At 40.1% G+C, this 27,397-nt stretch overlaps 1 protein-coding gene across 3 annotated transcripts; it reads right to left on the bottom strand.

Moving 5' to 3' along the window:
• Positions 1-27,397, bottom strand: PANK2 (pantothenate kinase 2). Of its 3 annotated transcripts, none has more exons than XM_045832601.1 (7): positions 27,026-27,397; positions 16,525-16,877; positions 9,914-10,167; positions 8,264-8,440; positions 4,678-4,801; positions 2,760-2,885; positions 1-766 (listed from the first exon to the last, which is right to left on the bottom strand). In XM_045832601.1, the coding sequence occupies exons 1-7, from the start codon at positions 27,288-27,290 to the stop codon at positions 716-718; spliced, it is 1,350 nt and encodes a 449-aa protein (XP_045688557.1). In that variant the 5' UTR covers positions 27,291-27,397; the 3' UTR covers positions 1-715. The 3 variants fall into 3 exon arrangements, with proteins under 3 accessions (XP_045688557.1, XP_045688558.1, XP_045688559.1); XM_045832602.1 differs by having other exon boundaries at positions 26,917-27,026; XM_045832603.1 differs by lacking the exons at positions 9,914-10,167; positions 16,525-16,877; positions 27,026-27,397 and adding an exon at positions 8,531-8,614.

Here is a 27,397-nt window from a genome sequence, read left to right as displayed (position 1 = left end):
AAAGCAGCCCTTTTTGTCTTGTTTTAGTCGTCTAGATTATTCTTTTTGTCCCAGTTTACTCCCATCATGTCAATGATCAGCCAAATACCCAAGGTGACTCTGCCCACTGAAGTCCTGTCTTTCCAAACACACCTGCCTATAGGATTTATGGTATAAAGTGACCTGGAATTGTCTTTCTAAAAGTTGCTTAATTGTCAAAATTGCAGATACAGAATTAACCTACCCAATTCATCTTGCAGAATCTTGAAATAAAACATGTTTTTCAGTATGTTCACACAAAGGCTAAATGCACAACAGAGTTCATGAACAGGTGATGACCTCCAAGGCCATACTGACAAAATTGTGATTAGATTATAATACATGTAACTTGCCTTACATTTAGCATGTTCAATGGCATACAAAACCACAGTCAGGTGAACACAGAATAGCTCTCCCCTGCAGCGCTTCAGCGAGTGACACTAAATTTCAGAAATATACAGCAGGTATTATAGCAAATCCTCACTGTCACAGGCATGGTCCACATTACATATATGTAGTCTTTCCTTACTGGTTACTAGTTTAGACTGAATTATCTTGATGACTTAGAAAAATCCCCTTGTCCTTGCTTGCTTTGATTCAGGTAATAAACAATCACAAAATTAAGTAAGGCTCCTAAAAAACAGTTCACAGATCCCACTGCAGAAGGTTCCAGGAACTCCCCCTCCCCAGGTAACAATCAGGGGATCTTCAACAGCTCAAGGAGTGCTCCAACGGCTCCAAAATAACCCTGAAAAAAAAAAATAATATGAGCAATTTTCTTTAAAATTATTTAAATTACCATAAATGATTACTAGTGTTAAAGCCAACACTGACATTAATTCCTGACACCCATTTCCTAAGTACATTTCTGATCAGCTGTTGGGAAACTGAGGTTGGGAATCTGAAAATACTGTTCTTTATCTGTGGTCCATTGAATCCATGGGTATAAAGCATCAACTGTATTTCTGAAAAAATTTAGCCCTAGCTGGTGTGGCTCAGTGGACTGAGCATCGGCCTACAAACTGAAAAGTTGCTGGGTTTGATTCCCAGTCAGGATACATGCATGAGTTGTGGGCAAGGTCCCCAGATGAGGGCATGCAGGAGGTAACCAGCTGATGTTTCTCTCTCACATATCACATTGATATTTCTCTCCCTCCCTCCCCTCTAAAAATAAATAAAATTAATAATTTCAAGTATACATGGACCTGCACAATTCAAAGTCTCATTAATGTTCAAGGATCAATTGAATTTCAAGACTCAGAGAGCCTAAAATAATCAAAGTTCCATATTTGCAAGAATTAACCCTAGAATCAGAAGCCTAAATACAAACAGACAACAGACAAGTAGACCAGCAACGCCAACCAGAGTAGAAAATCAAGTTGGCAGGCCAAAATATAAAAACAAAATTTTATGAAGGGTTCATATTTTAACTGTGATGACATGAAAATATAAGTAAAAAAAATTAACCTAAGAAATCAATCTCCATGTTCTACCTAGGAAAAAAGTTCAAGAAGAGGTAGAAATTCAGCAGGAGGAAAATTACACTAAAATTTAACATTAAACATGATTTATTTTTATTCTAACATTGAACAGGTAAAAGATCACGACAAACAAGATGTATATAAAAAGTATTAAGAAACAATGGTAACTTGGTACTGATTTACTAATGTAACATTAGAAGTAATAAACAAGTTATATGTCTTGAACTTTAAGCATCTTTATATGGGAAATTTGTATACTTTGGGTTTTAACCACTAACTTAAGCAACTTAAAAACTTACAGCTATTTTAAAGGAAAAAAGCAATCTCTATAGCACTTCAAATCCTACTTCAATTTCTGTCAATTCATAGAAACACCATTATAAGTAAATATACACAGACAGCCCTGGCCAGTGTGGCTCAGTTGGTTGGAGCACCATCCATCCCATAAACCTGAAGGCCCAGGTTCCATTCCCAGTCAGGGCACATTTCCCAGGCTGTGGGTGCAGTCCCCAGTCAGGACATATATGACAGGCAACCAACTAATGTTTTTATCTCACATTAATGTTTCTCTCCTCTTTCTTCTTCCCTCTAAAATCTGTAAGTATGTCGTCAGGTGAGTATAAAAAATATACACACACACACACACACCATTTTGAAAAACGTTTATAACACTATTTAGAACTGCCACACAACCAAGGGGAGGAAAGAGAGAGCACTTTCCAAAATAGGATATCAGGTTGAGTAACTCAATGATTCTTTTCCATCTTGTCATTTCTAGCCTGTCTATGTGTTAAGTTTTTATGATACTGTGTTTCTAGTCCTGGAATGCTTTTTACTGATCTATGTGTTTTCAAAACAATGTATTAAATAACATATGAACTAGGCCAATGCATAAAAAACTGACATAAAAAATGAAATAAGCAGAACCCAGAGTAAGTGCATTTATAAAGTACAATGGGAAAAATATAATGGATGGTTCAAAAAAGAATAAGGCATCAAAAATATGGTTGAATGTTCATCAAGACCTCTTTCTAGAAAATTGCTGAAGCTCACAATAAAATTAACCAAAAATCTTTCTTGCATTAAATCGAGTTTAAGAAATAGCTTTTGAACATTAATGTAATTAGAGCTAAACCCCGTATCATACAATTACAAAACTATGTAAGTGCTGCAGCTCCTTTCACCTCTACTTCAAATTCCAACAGTGTGAACTGCGTACCCTTTATGTAAGTGACATATTGCAGGAAGAAGTCTGCTTACCTCGTGTTCCGAAAAAAGTGCTTTCAACTGTCCCTTGGACCAATAATCCAAAGCATATGCCAAAAGCCGCATGGCGATCGTATTAACTCTCAAGAAATTTCCAACAAATACCACCTGGTTAATATTCTGAGCACATCAAAAGAAGGCAATTAGTTTTCATCTTAATTTCTGTCCTCTTGTAAAAGCTACCCCAAACAGAGACCACATGCCTAGTTTCTAGCAGCAAATTGACTGCTGATCACAAATAAGTACTTATATTTAATCCAATTGATCAAGGGCTGCTTAATTCAATCCCAGAGCAACTCTGGCCCCACTTCAAAGCATGCCAGAAAATACCACAGGAGAAAACAGATTTTCTAGGAAAAACATGTATATTAAGTATGACAAATAGCCCTGGCTGGTGAGACTTGGTGGTTGAGTGCTGGCCCGCGATACCAAAGGGATGCTGGTTTGATTCCCAGTCAAGGGCACATGCCTGGGTTGCAGGCCAGGCCCCCAGCAGGAGGAGCGCAAGAGGCAACCACACACTGATGTTTCTCTCCCACTCTCCCCTCTAACCCTCTCTAAAAAGTAAATAAATAAATCTTTAAAAAATATGACAAATAACCACTATTAAAAAGTTCTATACGAAGTAAAAAGACCCAACTCAAAGAAGGAAAGTAACACAAATAGGCAAATTATATAAGAAGTATCACAGAAAAGAAATTTAACCTCACTAGTGATCCAAAAAAGGTAAAAATTTAGACCCATTAAGTGTTAACGAAACACATAACTGAAATTCCACTATTAGTCAAATTGTGGTAAAACTGACCCATTTGTATATTGCTCAAGATGCTCTAAACTACTGCATCCCTTCTGCAAAGAAAACACCTTGGCAATACCCATCAAGATTAGTAACACGGTCATGTTCTTTACATGAGAAAACTCACTTCTGACTAAGTCCCTTATCAAGAATAAAATCCAACCAAGGAACAGCTTTGGGCTTAAAAATGCTTTACTACAGAGCTATCATTGGCAAGCAACCAAATGCCCAGCTTGACGTGAATGATGTATGACATTAAAATAAATCAAATATGTAGTCATGAAATTTATAGTTACATAAAAAATATAAAATAGAATGTATACCAACTAAAATCTTAAATACATAAACACAGGAAAGGGAACATGCAATAAAGAAAACATAGTTAAAATATTCAAATGAAGAGCTTTTTTTAATTACTTGATGCCGATACCATATCTTTTTAATTAAAAATGACACAATCCTTCTGCACCTCTTAAGGTTTTTTTTTTAAAGTCACATCTCTTATCTGTTTAAAAGAATAATTTTAAACAAAAAATGTATAAATAGGGACAAGCTATAAAGCTGCACCAACTGGACCCCCAAGGGAAGGCCATTCTTGGTTCTTTCATAGCCCTGTACAATGCTGCTTGACCTGAATGCTACAAGGCAGCACTGTAAAGAAGCTGAAAGCACAAAGACAGCTCTGCTGCGGTGGAGGGGGGCAGGGCGGGCACTGCGTGGCCCACTCAGTCTTCTCCCAGCTTCCATGACTTCCTCTGGATTCCTTCCCTGGGATTCTAGAGTTCCACAATGAGCATGGAGTCTAGGTTCAACATTGCTATCCATTATCACCACCCAACAGCCCCCATCATCTGGCACACTGGCTACCTTCCTGCCTTCCTCTACTTTTCCTCTACTTCTAGATAGTAACAGTGTTTATTTTCAGTAAGAAAAAAAATATCAGTTAACATTAATCTAGGAGTGAAGAGTTTTAACTTCGCCAACAAAACAAACTCCACCACATATGACCACAATGAGGCCCAGTTCAGAGAAGACAGATGTTCTATACAAGATGGGGCCCACTTAGGATGTTCTGTATTTTCCTCAGGGCAACTAAAGAAATTCAGGTCCCCTTACTTCATTAAGGGCACACATTCTTGCTATCGAGCCAATGTTGTTGGTGATGGTGATCAAAGTTGCTCTAGCGAGGTCCTCTTTACTGGCAGCCTCTCGCTTCTCCTTGCTCATCATGTTTCCAAAGCTGTGATGGGGTGAGAAAATAAAAAATATATATATATATATATCTTTGATAAACCAAAGGCAACATAGCCCAACAGAACTTGAATGTGGCTTTTACAGTAATGTTCAAATCCTCAAACTTTTCATTACAAAATAACGGAACATCTGCTCAAAGAGAAATGCAGTTCAAAGAGAACCCTCAAGTATTCTGAATGAGCAAATGGGCTTCCACTACATTATATCAAGCTTTGATACCAGATATTCACATATTCAGGTAGGATCTCACCAGATCCACTGCAAGGCACTACTGCTCCTTCTGCAACCAGGGAAAATGTCCGGAAAGTCACCTCTATTAACAAGTCCTCCCCAAGTGCCCAGCTGTTCCACTGAAGGGTCAAATTCACATCTGATAAACTGCTCTATCCTAGCAAAGTGTGACCAGACCACAAACCCAGACCATCATAAACAGATGTGATTAACAATGAGCAAATGCTGCTCATTGAAAATGAAAACACCAAAAGTGAAATCTATGTACAAAGTGCCTAAAATTAGTAAACAAGCCTGTGTATGAATGCCTTTTCTATTATTAAAAACCATGTGCCCCAAAACACACAAAATTTTATCTCCAAACAATTCAAAAATAAAATAAAGAAAACAATTCCACTTATAATCACATCAAAGAGATTAAAATACTTAGAGATATATTTAACAAAAGTATACACTGAAAACTATAAAACACTGGTGAAAAGAAAGCAAAGATCTAAATAAGTAGACATGCCATGCCATGTTCTTGGATGGTAAGACTAGATAGTGTCAAAAGCTGTAATATTCTCTAAAATGATCTACAGACTCGACACAATCCCCATCAAAATCCAAGCTGTCCTTTTTTGCAGATATTGGCAAGCTGATCCAAAAATTCATACAGAAAGTCAAGGAACCCCAACAAGCCAAAACAATCTTAAAAAAGATCAAGTTGGAAGATTCACACTTCTCAGTTTCAAAACTTAATACAAAGCTGCAGTAATCGAAGCAGTGTGGTACTGGAATAATGATAATCAATGGGACAGAATTGAGAGTTCAGAAATAAACTCTACATTTATGGTCAACAATTTTCAACAAAGGAGCCAAAAGTCAATGAGGAAAGCAGTCTGTCTATTCAACAAATGGTGCTGAGACAACTGTATACCCACATGCAAAAGAATGAATTTGGACCTCTACCTTGCACCATACACAAAAATTAACTCAAAATGGATCACAGACCTAAATGTTAGAGCTAAAGCTATAAAACTTAAAAGAAAATACAAAAAGTAAATCTTCATGGTCTTAGGATTAGGCAATAATTTCTTATAGGTAACACCAAAAGTAGAGTGATGAAAGAGTAGATAGAAAAGATCTATTTAAATGTAAAACTTCTACTTTGCAAAAGATACCATCAAAGGAGTAAAGACAACCAATAGCATGGAAGAAAATATTTGCAAATTATGCATTTTATAAGGGACTTGTGTCTAGAACATACAAGAATTCTTACAACTCAATAATAAAAGACAAATAATCCAACTAAAAAATGGGCAAAAGACTTGAAAAGACATTCCTCCAAAGAAGCTAGACAAAAAGTCAGTAAGTTCATGAAAAGATGTCCAACATCCTCAGGGAAATGCAAATCAAAACTACAAGGAGATTACTTTACACCTTACTTTACTTTAAAAAGCAGTTCAACCAAAAAAAAAAAAAAAGTGTTAGCAAGGATGTGGAGAAATTTAAACCATTATATATTACAGGTGTGATTGTAAAACGGTACAGCTCCTTTGGAAAATAGTCTGTAGTTCCTCAAAAGATTGAACACAGAGCTGCCACATGATCCAGCAATTCTCGTCCTAGGTATATACCTAAGAACATTCAAAACAAACGTCCACACAAAGACCTGTACATGAACGTTCCTAGCAGCACTATTCATAACAACCAAAAAGCTGAAACAACCCAGATGTTCATCAACTGATAAATGGATAAATAAAATGTTATATATCCATACAATGGAATATTATCCATCCATAAAAAGGAACAAATACTAGGCCCTCGCTGGCTAACTCAGCTGGTTAGGGTGTCATCCCAACATACTAAAGTTGCAGGTTTGATCCCCAGTCAGGGCACATACAAGAAATAATCAATGAATGCATAAATAAGTGGAACAACAAAGCTATGTTTCCCTCTTTCTCTCTCCCAAATTAATAAATAAAAATTTTAAAACAAAAAAAAGGAACAAAACACTGACATGCTACAATATGAATGAACCTTCAAAACATTAAGCTAAACAAAAATCACATATCATATGATTCCATTTATATGCAAGTGTCCAGAATAGGCAAAGCTATAGACAGAAAATAGATTAGTGTTTATCAGGGACTAGGCAGTGAAGAAACGAGAAGTGACAGCTAATGAACTGTTGGGAACCACCCTGCCTGGTTTCAGAAGCTGTAACACCCCCATGGCTAAGGCTGAGTGAGCAACCTTCAGACAGTAAGCCACTAAGGAGACAAATCGTATCTCCCTGGCAGGGGCGCTGCTTCTGCTCCTTTTTCTTCACCCTGCGTGGCCCCCAATGCTTGATCAGTTAACCAATGACGGGTAAGATTCCCCAAGTGGGGAACGACCTAAGACAGGCATGATCACGGGGAGGCCCTCAGGGAACGAGTTGGGGGGCTATAGCAAAAAAGGGTGATGGACCCTCGCCCACTGGCTTTGACATAGCCTGAGTCCTCATTCTGTCTGCAAGAAGTTCCCTAATCTCTTGGATGCTTTACTTCCCCTGCCCGACTTAAGCCAGAAACAATGACAGAGGGCGGTGCAGCCCTGTGCTGGAAAGGGTGGGTTCCCTGGGTGATCAGGCCTGAGAAAGAATACATAAAATCCTGTGAAACCTGCTTCACTAAGAATGCTCTCAATTAACTGATAAAGGTCAGAGCAGGAAATGAGTTGTTTCCCAAAATTTTGTAGCCCTTTAGCTAACAGACCCTGACTCAGAATAGGCCCTCAGAGTTCTTTGTATGCTATCCATTGTTTGATCCTTACTGCCCGACGATGATTAATGAACTTTACCTGTATTCCTGTGCAAATCAAAAACCAATAAAAACCCGTCAAGGCAAGGATGGGGCGCTCTCCTCTTGAGAGAGTAGCCATGCCGTCCCTTTTACTCCACAGGACTCGGCAGTCCGTGTGAATTTATCTCGTATCTCATCCATAATGCCGCAGACACTGCGGGCCGGTGTCTGAGTTAATGAATACAATGTTTCTTTCTGGGATGTTAAAATTATTCTAAAATTGGATTATGGTGATGACTGCACAATTCTGTAAATATACTAGAAATCACTTAATTGGGCACATAAAACAGGTGACTTTATAGTGTATGTAAAGCTATTTAGAAGGAAAAAATTATACCCAATATTTTTATTTTATTTCTGTATTTCTTAGAACACACATGCCCCCTTACCTTGAAGCCACAGCCCAGCCTGGCAGTCCAAACCTCTCATAGTCCCCTCCATAAATGTCTCGTACTAGTTTGTCTACTTTGGTGCTATCTCCACGAGATGCCATTTCAAGAGCTTCTTCAAAAGTGGTACAGCCAGTAAGCAAGCAGCAGAGACCAAAAAAAGTTCCTCCTCCAAGACTAAAATTAAAAACAAACAACACAATATTGTAACTTTTTCTTAAATAATAGGAAGGTAATATTTATAAACCCAAAACCCTATTCACATACCAATCCACTCTTGTCCCCACCCAATCATGCAGATGTCACCAGTAAAAGTCTGAAGCCCTGACTGGTGTGGCTCAGTGGGCTGGGTGTGTGTCATCCTGCAAACGAAAGGTCACTGGTACGATTCCCGGTCAGGGCACATGCCTGGGCTGTGGTGCAGCTGGGGACATACAACAGGCAACCAATCGATGTTTCTCTCGCACACTGATGTTTCTCTCCCTTCCCCTCTCTACAAATAAATAAAATCTTAAAAAATAAAGAAACAAGTCCATGAAAATAACAGCCACCTAATATGCCCTTAAAGATAAACATTCATGTGTGCGAACAAGCAACATGGCAAAACACAGGAACCACCTCTCCACCCATGTCTCCAGTTCAGTCTGGGCAACTCCTGAATTTGAGAAACCCCAAGTGTAAATCAGCCTGCCACACCTAGGACCATGCTGGTGCCTCCTCCCTTTCTCTCTCCAAGGGCAGGCCCCGAGTCATCCCCATACAAGAATTTGTCACTCTGGTTCATCAACCCCTACCCCACAGCATCTCTTCCAAGAATTTGTTTTTCTAAAAAACAATTACTCTTTTCATTCAACTCACACCTATTAAAAAGCTTGTTTGTTTATCCCAATTCCCAGCTCCTTATTTTTCTTTAAGTGGTCTTTGATCCTTAAAGTGTATTCCTTTCTCATCTGCCATCTAATTTTCCCTTTTCGGACTACTCGCCCCCCAATCATTTTTCTGTTGTTCATTATCTCAACTTCTAGATCTTACATCATCCTCAGACCATGTGAGCACGTGCACACGCGCGTGTGTTTATATACACGTATAACACCTAGGCAACTTTCAAAGCTAGAACGTTGCCTTTTCTTGCCTTCTCCTCATAGATGCTACCCAGCTTTGGTTACTTTATGACATAGGCACACCCTACACTGCCTGAGGGCAGGGACTATGGGATCAGTGAGTCTGCTGATGAGAGTTTATGAAACTATGGTAATGAAACCTAGAGCAATACAGATTAAAGGAAAGTAGATCATGAAATCAGAATTTTCAAAGCAAAACATTTGTTTGCATAATCCCAGAAAAAGTTTTATTTTTCACATAATTTTAATAGATTCTTAAAGGTATTTATATGTGCCCTTGCTGGCATGGCTCAGTGGATTGAGTACTGCCAGCCTATGAACCAAAGGGTCGCCAGTTCGATTCCCAGTTTAGGGCACGTGCCTGGGTTGCAGGCCAGGTCCCCAGTGGGGGTCGCTCGAGAGGCAACCACACACTGATGTTTCTCTCTCCCTTTTTCTCCCTCCCTTCCCCTCTAAAAATAAACAAAATCTTTAAAAATGTATATTTACATGCAATACCTATATGATATCAAGAATACAAAAGACCTACCTGGTACCAGTGACCCGCTTGTAATTATCTTTGGAATATACTGCTAAGATGCTAACCCCAGAGCCAATGTTCACCAGAAGCAGAGGATATGGATTTTTCAAATCAAATGGTAACTTCTGACAATTTTCAGAATCAGCAGGGTTTTCAAAGTAATAGCACTGTGACCGTCCATTGAATCCAACTGAGTCAATGTATAAAATTCCTTTTATTAGGCAATCTAGTTCATCAAGCTTGCAAAGCTGAAGATCACCTATCTGTAATAAAACAAAATGTTTTAGACTTTTTAACAAGCCAACAGATATCAAAATTCCATTTAATAAGACATCCCATCTACATTAAACAAACCATAAAAGCACTCAAGGATGTGTATTATTTGTGCATGCTTTACAGAACAAATCTGTAGACAACAAACAGGATGAACTGATAAGGCAGACCCCTGCTCCCACAGCCCCAAATGCACTCCACCTACAAACCACGGCAGCAGCTGGAGAGAATGTGCCAGGCAACCCCGCAGAAAACAAGACGCCTGCTCACAGGCACGAAGCAGGAGCACAGCTGAAGTCACATCCCTACCAAAAGCAAGGCTCCAAGAAATCTAAGTGACACGAGCATCTGTGACACAGGCAGGAGCCACAAAGACTGACATCTGCCTTCCAAAAGACCATCTTCAAGGCTATGAAGCAGTAACAAAGTAGGCCACACTTTATTATTAATAACGTAAAGCCGAAAGGTTGCAAGTGGGCAACCAGAAGGTACGATTTTTCACTAAACAAGTTACAGCCTCTGGAGGACAGGGAGATTTCTTCAGAATTTAAAACATCATTATCAACTTAACTTCATCTAAAGAATCGAAAAGTGATTAATTATTATTTATATTATGGAACGCTGTACAGAAATTAAGAATGAAGAGGATCTTCATTCGATAAAAAGTTGAAGTGGGAAGAATTTCAAGACATGTTAGTCAACAAAAGCTGAAACATTTTACAATGATTCAATGTGCCTATTTGTAAACCATGTTTATATGTCTGTGCCATACACGGCCATGCACAGAAAAAAAAAAGATACATAAACTTTTAACAGTGGTAAAGTAACACTGGAGATGATATAAACTTCAATGTTTTACTCTATGAACTTGTAACCCATTTGAACGTTTACAAGCATATATACTCAAAATATACGACAAAGGTAAAGATGCCTCAACCCCTAAAAGCACCTATTTCTGTTGACAACCCAGGTCAGCCCTCAAGTTCTCCCCCATTAAATCAACGCCCATTTGTTTGATTACATTTACATGCAATTTATTCTGATCCAGGGTGGAGATGGAAGTTAATAGGTAACTTCGTCTTAATCCTTAATTAATCCCTAATTAAGATTAAGTTACTCCTCTGACCAAACCCAAGCCCTTTGTTTACCACTGTCATTTCATCTGCCACAGCCCTCCCTGCCAAAACAAATTTAAATACCAATCCTGACACCTGAATCTCAAGTGCTAGTGTTTTCATTTCTTAGGCAAATCATTTTATACTGGTGCCTTACTGGAATCCAAGTAGTTTTCTGCCACTGTATGTCAAACCAGCATCTCCTTTTGTCCTTCCCATAATTCATGTTATCCTGAAGTGCAGCCCTGCTATGCTGTTATTGCCCCTTACAAAACCCAGCCTCACTGACAGTTAGATGATAAAATGCATAAGTCATTTCACTAACTCCCAGTAGTCTATGTTAAGTCTTACACCAACGTGCAAAAATCATTGTGTGAGGAAATGATTCAAATTTAAAAAAATAACTCAATATTTTAAAAATTGTTTCAGAGATTGAGCTTTGACTTTCTGTCAAGATGGAGGCACACTGTGTTTGCCTCTTCCCACAACCACATCAAAATTACACCTAAACTACAGAAGAAAATCACCATCTTTCAGAACCACCTGAAATCAGGCTGACTGCAAGTCCTATAACTAGAGAATTAAAGAAGCCACATCAAGGCTGGTAGGAGGGACAGAGACACAGAATGAATGGGCTGGTCCCACATCCATGTGTGGTGGATAAAAACTGGGAATGATATCTTGGCTGCAGAGGCCCCCCCCGAGGAGCAAGGACACCCAGCCCCACACCAGCTGCCCCCACCCCAAATCCCAAGGTTCCAGTGCCAAGAAGGGAAGTCCCCATAACCTCTGGCTGTAAAAACCAGTAAGGATTGAGGCTGAGGGAGGTAGAAGACTTCTGGAATCCCAGGCAGTTCCTTTTAAAGGGCCAACACATGAATTTACTCCGACTCATTTCCTCTGAGCTCGAGCATTGGGGCAGCAGCTTGAAAGGCACCAGAGACATACAGAGAGGAAATCAATTGTTCCACATCAGGGTGAGAGCTGGGGAGAGAAGGGATGGAGGACAGGTGGAGCTTTCTTCCAGACAGAAAGTGCTGGCAGAGCCCATTATTCCTTTTCTGAGCTACCCCCGACCCAGAAAGGGAAGGTGGGCACCATATTGGAAGTTTCCACCAACCTGGCTCTCACTGCATTGTCCCTGGCCCCCTCATGATTCCCCAAGGCCCCACATCACCAACTTCTGGCCCACCCATGCTGATTCTAGTGGCTTTTCCATACAAATGGCCTACCTTGGCTCATGCTTCCGATTTTCCTAAAAACTCTCAAATAAACAGCATCTTGCCCCATACTTCTCACTAAGTGGCCCTAGGCCAGACACTATCTATCAGCAGGCCAGAAAGGACTGGAAATATTCAAAGTGATGAAAAAGCAAGGACCTACAACCAAGATCAGTCTACCCAGCAAAGCTATCATTTAGAATCAAAGAACAGATAAAGAGCTTCTCAGACAAGAAAAAGCTAAAAGAGTTCGTCACCACCACACCAGTATTATATGAAATGTTAAAGGGTCTTCTTTAAGGGGGGGGGAAAAAAAAAAAAAGAGGCCAAAATGGAGGCATAGGTAGACCCACCATACCTCCACGCACAACCAGCATTGGAACAATTATTTAGAGGCAGAATAACATCCAAAACTGACAGAAAATTGATCTGAATGGAAGTCAGACAGCCAAGAAGTTGAAATAGACCCGTTCATACAGACCGGTACAAGGGGCTGAGACGAGCAGCCAGGCATGGGTTGAGGCATGGAGAGCAGAGAGAATTGGGTGAGTAGGCATCCGGGGGCACATAAGGCATCTGGGGAGCTCAAGATCACAGCGAGTGGACCCTGAGTGTGCAGGCAGCAGCTGGCAGACCCAGTGAGGCAGCAATTGTAGAGCAAGGCAGTGCACACAACCCAGGATCCCAGAGAAGGGACTGGGGTCCCACGGAGAACAGGGCAACCACCATTGTTCCCTCTCAACCCTGCCCCCACATACAATGTCACAACCCAGCGCTTGGGGTGCCCCGCCCTGGTGAACACCTAAGGCTCCGCCCCTTACTGTAACAAGCAAGACCAGACCAAAAAGAGAGAGAGAGATGGCTCAAACAGAAGAACAAATCAAAGCCCCAGAACTCATCCTTTTAAGCAACCAAGAGATAGCCAACCTATCAAATGCACAGTTCAAAACACTGGTGATCAGGAAGCTCACAGAATTGGTTGATTTTGGTCACAAATTAGATGAACAAATGCAGGCTACGATAAAAGAAATGAAGGAAAATGCACAGGGAACCAATAGTGATGGGAAGGAAATGGATTCAAAACAACAGAGTGACCAGAAGGAAACAACCAAACAGGAAAGAATGGAGAAATAAGAATTCAAAAAAAAAAAACTGAGAAGCTTAGGAGCCTCCAGGACATCTTTAAACGTTCCAACATCTGAATTATAGGGGTACCAGAAGAAGAGGAAGAGCAACAAGTGGAAAACTTTTTTGAACAAATAATAAAGGAGAACATCCCCATTCTGGCAAAGTAAACAGACTTCTAGGAAGTCCAGGAAGCTCAGAGAGTCCCAATGAAGTTGGACCCAAGAAGGAACACACCAAGGCACATCATAATTACATTAGCCAAGATAAAAATGAAGGAGAGAATCCTAGAAGCAGCAAGAGATAAGGGGACAGTAACTTACAAAGGAGTTCCCATCAGACTGTCAGCCGATTTCTCTAAAGAGACCTTACAGGCAAGAAGGGGCTGGAAAGAAGTATTCCAAGTCATGAAAGGCAAGGACCTATATCCCAGATTGCTCTATCCAGCAAAGCTTTCATTTACAATGGAAGAGCAGATAAAGTGCTTCTCAGATAAGGTCAAGTTAAAGGAGTTCATCATCACCAGGCCCTTATTTTATGAAATATTAAAGGGACTTATCTAAGAAAAGAAGATAAAAAAAAACATGTACAGTAAAATGACAGCAAACTCACAATTATTAACAACCACACCTAAAGCAAAACCAAAACAAACTAAGCAAACAACTAGAACAGGAACAGATCCACAGAAATGGAGATCACATGAAGGGTTAGCAACAGGGGAGTGGGAGGAGGAGAGAGGGGGAAAAGGTACAGAGAATAAGTAGCATAGATTGTAGGTAGAAAATAGACAGGGGGAGGGTAAGAATAGTATGGGAAATGTAGAAGCTAAAGAACTTGTAACTATGACACATAGACATGAACTAAAGGGGGGGAATGTGGGTAGGAGAGGGTGTACAGGGTGGAAGGCAGTGAAGGGGGGAAATGAGACAACTGTAATAGCATAATCAATAAAATATATTAAAAAAACAAACAAGATTGAAAATATGAACTAAAATGGCAATAAATACATAGCTATCAACAATTGACTATAAAAAACAAACCAAGCAAAACAGAAACAGACTCAGAGATGCAGAGAACATTTTGATGGTTGCAAGATAGGAAGGGGCTTGGGGGGTGAGTAAAAAAGGTGAAGAAATTATGCACAAATTGGCTATTATAGAATAGCCATGGGGATATAAAGCACAGTATAGAGAATATAGTCAATAATATTCTAATAACTATGTATGGTGCCAGACAGGTGCAAGATTTATCAGGATGATCACTAAGTAAGTTACATAATGTCTAATCACTGGACTAATATAGTAAGTTATATCAACTATAGTTGAAAAACTAAAAAATAATTTAAAACAGAACTTAAAAACCTATTTCACTGTGGTTTATTAAATATTAGTCACTCCTAATACACAAACAGGATTTAATAGGCATTTCATTTCCAGTTTTCAAAGATGGTACTGGTGCATACAAATGAGAAGCCCCAACAGCCTAAAAAGCCATCATCCCTAAGATCTAAAATCCACTTTGCACCCTCCCTGAATTTACCACACAACTCTGAACCTACAGTAACAGCCTGAATGGTTTTCAAATATGTTCCAAAGGGCATCTCCGCAGGGTCCTGAAAATAGAGGGTTTCTCCTTTACCTATCAGTCATGGTCCAGAGTCCACTATGATCCTTCCACAAGGAGAACTTTCTCTCTTTCTGCTACCTTCCCCTACTCACAGGTGAAAAGAAACCACTGAAAAGCAACAACCAAGGAAAATATAAAGAATATAAAACCACATTTAAAAATTATTTTTCAAAAAATGCCACCCTGGCTGGCGTAGCTCAGTGGATCGAGCGCGGGCTGTGAACCAAAGCATCGCAGGTTCGATTCCCAGTCAGGGCACATGCCTGGGTTGCAGGCCACAGCCCCCAGCAACCGCACATTGATGTTTCTCTCACTCTTTCTCCTTCCCTTACCTCTCTAAAAATAAATAAAATCTTTAAAAAAATATTTTTCAAAATTCTATTCTATATTATGATTGTGGTCAGTTATGAGAGAAAGTCATGAGATAAAGGACAAAGAAAGGGAACAAGGTCATAAATCATACAGTGACACAGGGTGAAAGGAAGACATGTAGAATGACACAAAGGCAGAATCTCTGGAATAATATTCTAATTGGTGGCATTAAAAACATGGCCAGTGACGGTATTTTAAATCTGAGGGTCAGAGTCTTGGCCAATACATGTATCAATTTTCCTACCTACCCCCATATCCACCTTCAGGTCCTAGCCTCAAGGTCCTCCACACAGTGCCCATTCCCAAACACGATCTAGAGACTCCTGTGAATTAGTGTGCTGCACAGAACACATCAGAAGGCATTAGGGGAGAGGTGGGTCTGCTGTCAACCATCTCTAACTAGTTTAGAGACCTGAAGTTCCTTAGGGGTTTTTTTGGTCTTATTTTTTTTTTTTTTTTGAAGTACACTTGCCAAGAAACAACTGAAGGGGACAAGAAACACTATGAGGTAGAGGAGATTGGAACAATATTATGACATGAAATGACATTAATTTTATTATTTTTCAATCTTATTGTTCCATATTTAATGATGATGTTCCTCATGGTTGTTTATTCTGCTTTATCACAGCTTCATTATTTTTTCATACTAAAAGAACAAAATGCTCTTTTTAGTTCTGATTCTCATCAATCCATCTGAACTGGGCAAACAAAAAGTAAACAATACCCCAATCTCTAGATGGCTAACTCCTATCACTAATTTATATTTAATCTTAATTTGACTCAAGAATATTTAAGTTCCATTAGAGATGGAAATGGTTCCACCACTTGCTACTGGTTATTACTTTTAATAGATTATCATAAATTGTATATAAGCTAAAAAAATGCATACTGTGAGAAAATCCTGCTCAAATTTGTACGCTCCACCTCCAGTGGCACAAAAGACAGTGTGGAGACTTGAGAAGTTTTTATCTCTGCCCATTTGAATAAAAGCAGGCATGTCATGAGTGGGAAAGCGTATAAAGTGCAGATTGCCTTTGCGTCCACACAGAGTCAGGTCCTTCAGTTCCAGGTGCACGTCCCGAATCCCCGTGGACCCATAAGCCACATTGGAGGTCAGGTACTTCCGAATGCTTTTAAGACTTTCCACTTCTTCTTCCTCTTCTTCAGCAGTGATGTCTTTGGGCTCAAAATAAACCAGCTTGACTAGGGTTCCACCAATATCCAAGCCAAACCATGGAAAAACTAAATGGGGGAGAAAAAAAAAAGTCAAAACAGCTTTTTCATGAAAACTAAATTTACACTTACTAGATCAGAAACTTATTCCATACCCTAAAGTTTCCTAGGACTACATAAACAAACAGACCTGGGGAAAAGAAATGTAACTGTCTGATTTGGAAGTGGATCTTTTTAAAAAAAATTACAAAGACCAAGAAGAAAATTTTCAGAATATTGAGGCAACCCAACACTCCTATACAACACACATGCCCAAACTACACTATGAAATTTTTAAAAACAACAAAATGACTACCTATGAACCTTCTGGGAAAAAAAACTAAAATGAAAACCTTCACCCTTCCCCTTGGCTTACAGAAGAAATCTTGGAAGCTCTCAGAACTCTGGTTTAGTACTCAAACTAGGGGTAAAGGAAAACTCTCCATCCCATGTAATATAATACAAGCGCCAGTGTTCAATTTCTCTCAAAACCCAATGTCCTAAAAAAGAGGTTTCAATGGGACAGATGTTTCGGTTATTATCTGTAACCAATAAGATCGTTCCCAAGGGAATGGCTTCAGGAGGTTGGATCAAGAGGGGCTGCATAGACATACATGCCTTCCCTTCTCACTCTAAATCCCAGAAATGACTAAAGGTAATACATTTATTGATATACTATTTTCTAAAATAATTCTGGAAACAAGAAGTGATACTATCAGCAGAACTAGGCTGAGAGAGGCAGTAACTGTCCTGAAACTTCAAAAGAGGAATACTCTAATAATTGGGGAGTAGCTATGAGGGTGGGTAGAGAATGAGGTGTTCCATCCAAACTACAGATGGCATGACTGCCATGGGGAAACAGGAGCTCTGGTGCAATCATGGACAGGCCAGTCACTTCCCTCTACTGAAACCCACGCCCCACCTCCCTTCCTCCAGCCAACAGAGGCAAAGATTTCAAAGAGCACAGGCACTTGAGCCCACGATTCAGGATGGCACCCAAGCAGCAGTTACTAACCAGAAGAAATGTGTCCAGCTCTGGCCATATATCCCATGTCTCCCCTACAATACAAACTGACAGACCAGTAAACAGACACTGCATCCATGGACAGGAAAACAGCAATCCTCAAACCAGAGATCATCACAAATCAGAATCACAAGGGAAATCCACACCACAAAAACAAGAAGCTAAACACATGAAGAAAGAGTTGCAAGGGCAAAGACTTAACAATCACTAATATCTCAGAAGTAAAATGAGATTTCATCCACGAAAAATGAATAAGCTACCATTTAAAAAATGAGAAATTAACATCTGTGAGCTGTATCCACATTTGGGGGGGGGGTTCAAAACCAAATAAAAGAGGACAAACTACTATACACTTAACATAGATGACTCTCAAAAGCAGACTTACACAGAAGGCTACATGCTATATGATTCTATTTCTATGAAACTAGAAAATACAAACTATTCCTGCATCTGAGAGAAAGCAGATCACAGGCTGAAGAAGAGGAGGAAGGACGGCACAGGGAGCAAGAGAAATCTTTCCATGGTAACCCAAATCATGATTGTTGGGGTGGGGGTCAGGGGGAGCACCATAGGTATACATATCTGTTGAAATGCATGGAACTATACACTTGCAACGAAAGCGGTTTATTTTATGTAGATTATACCGCAATAAAAACACATTTACAAAAAAGGAGAAAAACTGATTTCCAAAATAAAGCTTAACAAGTACATTCAACAAGAAAATAGGCACAGAAAAAAAAATGGAAAACTAAGAAGTTCTCCCAAAATGTCTCTTGAGTATAAAGGAAAGGTAGATATAGAGAATACAGAACCACAGTCCAACATCCATCTTACATGAGTTCTATAGTTTTCCCGGGGGAAACAGGGGATGTAGGAAGGACATTAATCATCAGGTTAAAAGATCCACTAAGTGTTAAACAGAATCAATTAGCGAGAAAGGAAGACTTGGACATACCGTATTGAAATTTCAGGAAATCCTAGGAACTTCCAAAGGAAAAAGTAAATTCCTACAAAGATAAACAAGTCACACAAAACAAGTCTCACATAAAATTAAGACCTCATCAACACAGATGGCAGAAGACAATGGTGCAATAACTTCAAAGTGATAAGGAAAAAGACTTTGAAATTCATATCCAGATAAGTCAGCTTTCAAGTGGCAGCACAAAAGACATTTTCACACATAAAAGAGCTCAACATTTACTACTCAAAGAGCTTCTTTGAAGTAATTAGTAAAATGTACTCCAATATATTTTTAAAAGCATCTAAGAAATGAGCTATGAGGAAAAATAGTAAGCAAAAGAAGTAATACATGCTAACTCTTAGAAAAATAATTTGCCCTGGCTGGTGTGGCTCAATGGATTGAGTACAGGTCTGCAAACCCAAAGGTTGCTGGTTGGATTCCTAGTCAGGGCACATGCCTGGGTTGTGGGCCAGGTCCCCAGTTAGTGGCACCAAGACAACTGATCAATTTTTCTCTCCCTCTCTTTCTCCCTCCCTTCCCCTCTCTAAAAATAAATAAAGCCTTAAAAAAAAGAAGTAATCTGAAACTGAAATACTTACATGATTTCAACACAGGAAGTAGAAGAGGGAAGAGAAAGAGAGGGAAGTGAAAGTAAACAGCAGTTCTGTCCTTTTGAGGAAAAGAAGATATGGATTCTCGCTAATTCTGAATAAAGGATAGTCTATATGCATTGAACCATCCAAAAGAAATTAACATATGACCTTCAAATAAGTAGGAAAAAACAAATCAGTTCAAAAACAAAGTAATACACCCTAGCTGGTGTGGCTCAGTGGATTGAGCACTGGCCTGCAAACCAAGGGGTCTCCAGTTCGATTCTCAGTCATACCTGGGTTGCGGGCCAGGTCCCCAGTGGGGGCACACAAGAGGCAACCACACATTGATGTTTCTGTCCCTCTCTTTCTCCCTCCCTTCCTCTCTCTCTAAAAATAAGTAAATAAAATCTTTTTAAAACAGAGAAATAAAAATATGATAAATACAAAGTTAAAAATTATGACTGAATGTGTCAGTAATCACAAGTAGATCAAATGTCTCTTCCAGACTGAAGAGGAAATTTGACTAGATGCTTACTTTAAAATATACATCTAAAACAAGATTATACAGGTAGAATGAAGATAAATAAATGGTAAAACAGCCACAATGGAGTCCCGTAATAAGAAGAGTTGGATGCTTTTCAAAATAAAATAGGCCTCTAGTCAAAAGTCAAAAGTACTCATATCAAAATCTTAAGCACTTCACTGAGACTGATAGAGCAGTTGACTTACAGGTAGGAACCATGGTATTTTCAAAGTGAAACCCATGTTTCAAGACCAGCACTGCATTTAATAGGCATTATACTCACAAGATGAAAGGTGCCCACCCCTCCAAGCAGTGACCTACCAAGAAAATAAGATTCACAACTCTCATCCCTATGTTTACTCCAAATTACGTACATATTCATTGACCAAATTAATGGGTAGAAATCACTGGCACCATTAAAGTAACTTATGAGCTATATTTATATAGTTAAATTTGTGTATGCAAAATAAATGCCTGGACAATGCTACTCCACTGTACCAAGCAAATGTTAAGAGCAAACCAACAAACACAATACAAGGAAACTAAACAAAATTCAAACAAAAAGCATTAGAGGGGGACAGTCCCCAACAGTGAGCTCAGCTGGTTGGGCATCGTCCAGTACACTGAAAGGTCGCCCGTTCGATTCCCAGCCAGGTCACATGCCTAGGCTGCAGTTTCAGTCCCCTGAGGTAGGTATATGCACAAGGTAGCCAGTTTCCCTCTCACATCCATGTTTCTTGCCCTCTCTTTTTCCCTCCCTTCCCCTCTCTCTAAATAAAAAATTAAAAAAATATTAAAAAAGGGTGAAGGGACAAAAAGGAATTGTCATTGCCTAAAATAGTATAATTGAAATGATCCTAACACATGCTTCAAAAAATATTAAACACAAGGAGAAACTCACTAATCTACAAACCAGCGTGAGAATGATACAGGTCTCAGAAATTTGCCCACATAACACACAAAATAAAGATGTACAGACTACGTGACTACCACAGCTAATAGGGTGATCTATTAAAAATAAATATACCTCTATCAAAAAACAAATACACTTTCCTTTTGCCCTGACTGGTGTTGATCAGTGGGTTGAGCCTTGTTCTGCAAACCAAAAAGTTGCCAGTTAGAATCTTGGTCAGGGCACATGCCTGGGTTCTAGACCACAACTGGGGGCATGCGACAGGCAACCGATCAATGTTTCTCTCATTCTTCTTCTCCCTCCTTTCCCCTCTCTAAAAATAAATAAATAAAATGTTTTTTTAAATACACTTTCCTTTCAAATACCAATAAACCCTTCACCAAAGTTAACTGTATTAGCTTTAAGAACCTCCAATCCAAAGAACAAAAACAAACCATATTTACTTTCCACAATACCTCAAAATTAGATAGTAATCCTTCTTTCCCTCTTTCTTCCCCTCTCTAAAATAAATAAAATCTTTTTAAAAAAGATAAAGAAATTAGTCCAACAGACACAAAAAATGCATCCACCTGGAAATTTTTAAAAGACTTTTATTTATTTTTAAAGAGAGGGGAAGGTAAGAAGAGAGGAAGAGAAACATAAATGTGTGGTTGCCTCTCACATGCCCCCTACCAGGCACCTGGCCCACAACCTGGGCATGTGCCCTGACTGGGAATCAAACCAGCGACCCTTTGGTTCTCAGGCCAGCACTCAATCCACCTAGCCACATCAGCCTGGGCCCACCTGGGAATTTTTAGATCCACTATTATTAACTCTTGAGATTAAAGAGGAAATCAAAATAACTTACTTTAAAATTAATAACAATGATATCACTATGTATCAAAAACAATATGATACAACCAAGGTGATACTCAAAGGGAAACTCTAGCCTTAAATGCTTATCAAATGTATTTTAAAAGAAGAAAGTGTGGATAAAAGGGACTATCACATACAATTTGAAATGCTAAAAAAATAATAAAACAGATCAACAGAGCCAAAAATAAACAGAATGAAGTTATTAAAGATAAAAGATGTAAATGAAATTAGAGCCCTGGCTTGTGTTGCTCAGTGGATTCAGTGCTGGCCTGCAAACCAAAGCGTTGACGGTTCAATTCCCAGTCAGAGCACATAAAAGAATCACCCAATAAACGCATAAATGAGTAGAACAAATTTCTCTCTCCCCCTCTCTACCTCCCCCTCCCCTTCATCTCTCTCTCAAATCAATAAATTTTTAAAAAGATATATCTTACTAACAGTTACTCTTAGTCACAAAATAGTTTTTAACTCAGGGACTAGATATTTACAAAATACTGTTATAAAATCAGCAGACTCAATAATAAACTTTACTTTCAGGAAAAATAAACATACAAAACCCAATAGAGACTACTAAAAACTGCTAGATGGCTTTCCCTTTTAGACAGCAAAATTTAAGCCATTGTCTTTTTTTCAAGGTTTTTTGTTTTTTTTTAATTTATCTTTTAGAGAGAAGGGAAAGGGCAACATGATTCAGTTGGCTTGGAACACTGTTGCACAGACCAAAAGGTCAGAGGTTCGATTCCCAGTCAGGGCCGGTAAGGTCACATACCCAGGCTGCTGGTTCAATTCCCCCCAACCCAGTCAGAGTGTGTGTGAAAAGGCGGCCATGGATGTTCCATGTTTGTTCCATCGCATGTACCTTCTCTCTCTACCCCCACACCTTCCTCTCTCTCTAGAAGCAATGAAGAAATGTCCTCAGATGGGGATTAAAAAAAAAAGTTCTCTGAACACATGTCAGATTTATACATTTTATTGTATGTAATTATGTCTCATTAAAATTTTAAAAATTAAAAAAGGTGCACCCTGGCTGGTGTGGCTCAATGGATTAAGTGCTGGCCTGAGAACCAAAGGGTCACTGGTTGATTCCCAGTCAGGGCACATGCCTGGGTTGTGGACCAGGTCCCCAGGTATGAACACACAAGAGGCAACCACATACTGATGTCTGTCTGTCTCTGTCTCTCTCTCCTTCCCCTCTCTAAAAATAAATAAAATCTTTTTTAAAAAAATTAATAGATGCAAGTTCTGAGCCCCCTTGTAAATCTGAGGGGTTTTTCTTTTTAACGCTTGTTTCTATGTGACACCACTACTCTGGATTACATCACATGTACCTTCCACCATTACAAAATGGGCAAAGACAAGAACACTGGGTCTGAATTCAGACACCCAGACCAAAACACAGCTCCATTACTAACTCACTATGTATCCTTGGACAAAGGGACAATTCCGCTGAGCCTGCTTCCTTATCTGGAAACCAGGAATAAGAAATATCAACTTCACAGGATAACTGTGAGACCTAAATAAGATGTTTATAAAATGTTCGGTATCATGTCCAATACCAACAAGTACTGTTACCATCATTAGCATCTTTGTTTCCATCATTTTAAGCCAATCTTTATTTAGTATTTTCTCTCAGTCCTAAAACACATAATAACTCCACCTAGTCTAATTAAAACTTTTAAAGACCTTCTTAGACACACACTTGCCTAGCCTCACCCCTAATGACTATGACGTGTTTAATCTAGCATGAGGACAGTTTTGGGACCCAAAGTGCTCCAGGAAACTTGTGTGGCAGAACATGACTATACCCAGAGCCCAGAAAAATTCCTAAGAAAAACTGAATAGCCCCTTCTAGTTTCAAACGACTACTAGTCTCCTACCTTTAGACTAATGTAATGATGTCAGAACAAGGTTTGCTAACATCAAACAAAAGGTGGTATTACTCCATACCCAATTCTCCCAACAATAAAGACATTTAGTCTTCATTGGATTTTCTCAAGGTTAGACCAAATAAGATTGGTCTAACTTTACTTTGCCTCCTTAACAAGAGGGGCGAGGTGTGTTAGGGGCGCTGACCGCTCCATCCCCTGCAGTCAAAAAATCCGTGTAATCTGCCCTAGATGATGTGGCTCAGTGGGCTGAGCATCAGCCTGCAAACTGAAAGGTTGCCAGTTGACTCCCAGTCAGGGCACATGCCTGGGTTGCAGGCAAGGTCCCCAGTTGGGGACGCGCAAGAGGCCTGATAGATGTTTCTCTCACACATCAATGTTACTCTTCCCTTCTCCCCCACTTCCTCTCTCTCTTAAAAAGAAAAAGTATTTAAAAAAATTTTTTTTATCCATGTAACCTGACTCCCGAAAATCTTAGTTGTATCACAGTATCTAAAAGGAAGTAAAGGACTGCCCCCCAGACACCAAGACATAAGGATGCTCAAGTCCTCTATATAAAATGGCACAGACCAATGCATACAGTTGGCACTCTGCGTCTACAAATAGAAAATGCATGTCTATTGGGGGAAAAAAATCCTCATATAAATGCACCCATGCAATTCAGACTCAGGTTGTGCCAGGGTCAACCGTGTGTATATTCTTGGAGGGTTCAGCCATCTAACATGCTGTTTCTCTAACAGGTACACCTGGCATAGTACAGAAAGAGCAAATGGAAGCATAATACCTTATTTCTTTAGTAAATCTATACCTGAGAGACACCAAACAGTAGACAACAAAAAAATGAATCCTACAACCTGAAAATTTGTCCTAGTTCCTAAAAGAAGTTTCAAAACCACTTTACATGACTTCCCCCTTCACTGGTCTAAATCAGTATTTTTCAGAGTGGTCCTTGAGTCATCTGTAACTGAATGACATGAGGTGCTTCTTAGAACCCTTTCCATATTTTGATTCAAAACAGAAGTGAACCCAGGGAATGCATTTTCTAACTCCCCAGGTCATTTTTATGCTCAAAATTTGCAAGTAGCTAGAAATGTTCACCTCAGGTAAGAAAACCTTGAATGCGAAAGATCATGACTATGTCTGCTCTTAAAGCAATAAAAATTAGCCACTAGAACATGAACAATCTGTAAAGCGCAGGGGCTAAGAGCAGATGCTATAAAGCTACAATTCCTGAGTTTACAGTTCTGTTCACTAGCCATTCGACACTGGGCAAATGAGCCCCCATTTTCTCATCTGTAAAATGGAATACTACTACCTACCTCAGAGTTGTGAGGGCTAATGAATTATTAAAACTCTCAGAGGAGTGCCTGAAAAATTTTTTTAAATATTTTATGTATTTATTTTTAGAGAGAGGGGAAGGAAGGGAGAAAGAAAGGGAGAGAAATTCAATGTGTGGCTGTTTCTCACGCATCCTCTACTGGGGACCTGGCCCACAACCCAGGCATGTGCCCAGATGACCCTTTGGTTCAGAGACCAGTGCTCAATCCACTGAGACACATCAGCCAGGGCTGAAAAAAGGGGGTTTTGGGGGGTCTTTTAAAATTATTTATTTATTTTTAAGATTTTATTTTATTTATTTTTAGAGAGGGAAGGGAGGGAGAAAGAGAGAGAGAGAGAAACATCAATGCAGGGTTGCTGGGGGTCATGGCCTGCAACCCAGGCACGTACCCTGACTGGGAACTGAACCTGCAACACTTTGGTTTGCAGCCCGAGCTCAATCCACTGAGCTACGCCAGCCAGGGCTAAACGTTTTAATTAAAAAAAGGTTTTAGAGTGCCTGACCCATTCAACACTCAAAATACAATAATTATTTCAAATCTTTGTGGTCAATGTCCACAAACAGCTGGCTATATGGCTGCGAATTTTATCTGCTGAGTCTCTGGAATTTGCATCTATATCCAATGATATAGTACAAACCATGTAGGAACTAATGTTTTATACTGCTTAAAAATCAAGTGCACCCCAACCAGTGTGGAGTTGGTTGAGCATTGTCCTGCAAAGCCAAAGGTGTCCAGTTCAATTCCCCCACAGAACACATCCCTGGGTTGCAGTTCAGCGCCCTTGTCCCCAGGGTGTGTATGAGAGGCAACCCATTGATGTTCCTCTCACATGGATGTTTCTCTCCCTCTATTTACCCTTCCCCTCTAAAAGTAATTATGATGCATTTTTTAAAAAATCAAGTTTTCCTCAAATAAAACATAAACCAAGCTCTAAAAATGGTAGGTTGAGAGATGTATTCCAAATAAGTCTCTTTCAAGAGGATAGGAAAAAAACAAAGGAACTGAAAACTCTCCAAACATTTCATAGCAAAATATGACTGCATTTAATCATCCACATCATACACCTTAAAACTAAAGCAAATGGGTGGCTGGACCAAGGTACAAAACAAGGCCATCCAATAAACACTTCACACCCATCCTGCCACTTTCTCTCTCTTAAATGTGCATTTAAAAACAAGTTAATTTCCTAAAGTGGGAATCTGGCTACATCAACAACAAAAAAAGTCTAATCATATGTAAAATGCCACTATATTGTAAGGCTAATATTAGAGTATCAGGACAGTGAATACTTTCAACAGCACCCATGGTGCTAGAAAGACGGCCTGAATTAAAGACCTATAATAGTGAGAAAATACTTGGACAAGATCTAAACACAGGGAAAAAAAACAAAAACCTAATAATAAAATGGAGAAAACGATTCTCTGATAAGAGCGTGTGCAAGTCTCAAGGTGAGATTCAAGAAGACGTCATTTTCCCTGAAAACAAAAAGCCTTAATGCCCAGAACACTCCAGTAATGAATCCTATCAGCAAATAGATGTAAAGGAAAGAGGTGCTATCTGGGTGAGAAACGACCCGAATTCTCATGGGAAGAAAAACCGCCAAAGCTTCGTGCACAAAACATGGAATCTAGTTTCAGGCTTGCAGCAACCTAGGAGTCAGTGAAGCATCTTCCAGTAAGCCCGAAATTTCCAGACCAAAAAAAAGATTTAACGTCTTGGAGAGCAACTCTTTAAAAACCCACACAAGACAGACTAAGGACTTGGGGGGAGGGGAGGCGGTGGAAATGAGTCAAAAGAAACCTTCTCCAGGGTAAAATCATGTGACTCTTGGGCATAGAATGCTTAAAGAGCTAGGAGGGAGAAAGGTTCTTAGGGAAGTGACTGTGAAGACGACAGTGCACGACGGCCGAACCCCAAAGCCATAGTGTCTGTAGGACCCCGGGCCTCCAACCCGCTCTCTGCCCACGCACCAACCTGGGGCCACCGTGAGGGGGCACTGTCCCCTCGCAGGCGCGCGGGAAAAACGGAGACCGGGCCAGAAGGGGGCAGGGCAAGCCGCGAAGGCGCCCCGCCGGGCACTTACGCGGCCGCTTCTTCCTGAGTGTTTCCACGCGCTGGCGGGAGACCGAGGTAGTGCCGCTGTAGGAACCAGGTCGGTCCCGCCTTACTTCCTCAGTCAAGGCCGAGTCTCCGACCGCCGGTGCCGACGCGCTATTCGACCGGCGCCGCAGCGGCTCCTGCCGCCGCCCATCTGGCTCGTCGGACGCCGGGTCCCGGGTCGACGAAGCGGAGGTGGTGGCGGCCCTGCCCTGGCGCTCCATGGGCACACCAAGCAGACCCCCTCCCATCCACAGCAGCCACTGCTGCCTTCCGAACAAGCCACCCAGCGTCCAACTCCTGGTTGCCTCCTCCGCGGCAGTCCAGCAGGAGCAGAGGCGAACCCTCGACCGTCGCC

The sequence above is a fragment of the Phyllostomus hastatus genome, unplaced genomic scaffold, assembly GCF_019186645.2.
Source record: "Phyllostomus hastatus isolate PE091 unplaced genomic scaffold, TTU_PhHast_1.1 phas_contig_17, whole genome shotgun sequence".
NCBI classification, from domain to species: Eukaryota; Metazoa; Chordata; class Mammalia; order Chiroptera; family Phyllostomidae; genus Phyllostomus; species Phyllostomus hastatus.
Note: the sequence above shows the minus strand (reverse complement) of the source record. Positions and strands in the feature narration are given on the sequence as shown.

Excerpts from the sequence above, each read along its gene's own strand:
- PANK2 (XM_045832601.1), bottom strand. The coding sequence starts at position 27,290 with ATGGGAGGGGGTCTGCTTGGTGTGCCCATGGAGCGCCAGGGCAGGGCC. Across the intron at positions 8,441-9,913 it reads AAGCGGGTCACTGGTACCAG|TCTTGGAGGAGGAACTTTTT; the intron begins GTAGGTCTTTTG and ends TTTTAATTTTAG. Across the intron at positions 2,886-4,677 it reads GAATGTGTGCCCTTAATGAA|AATATTAACCAGGTGGTATT; the intron begins GTAAGGGGACCT and ends TGATGTGCTCAG.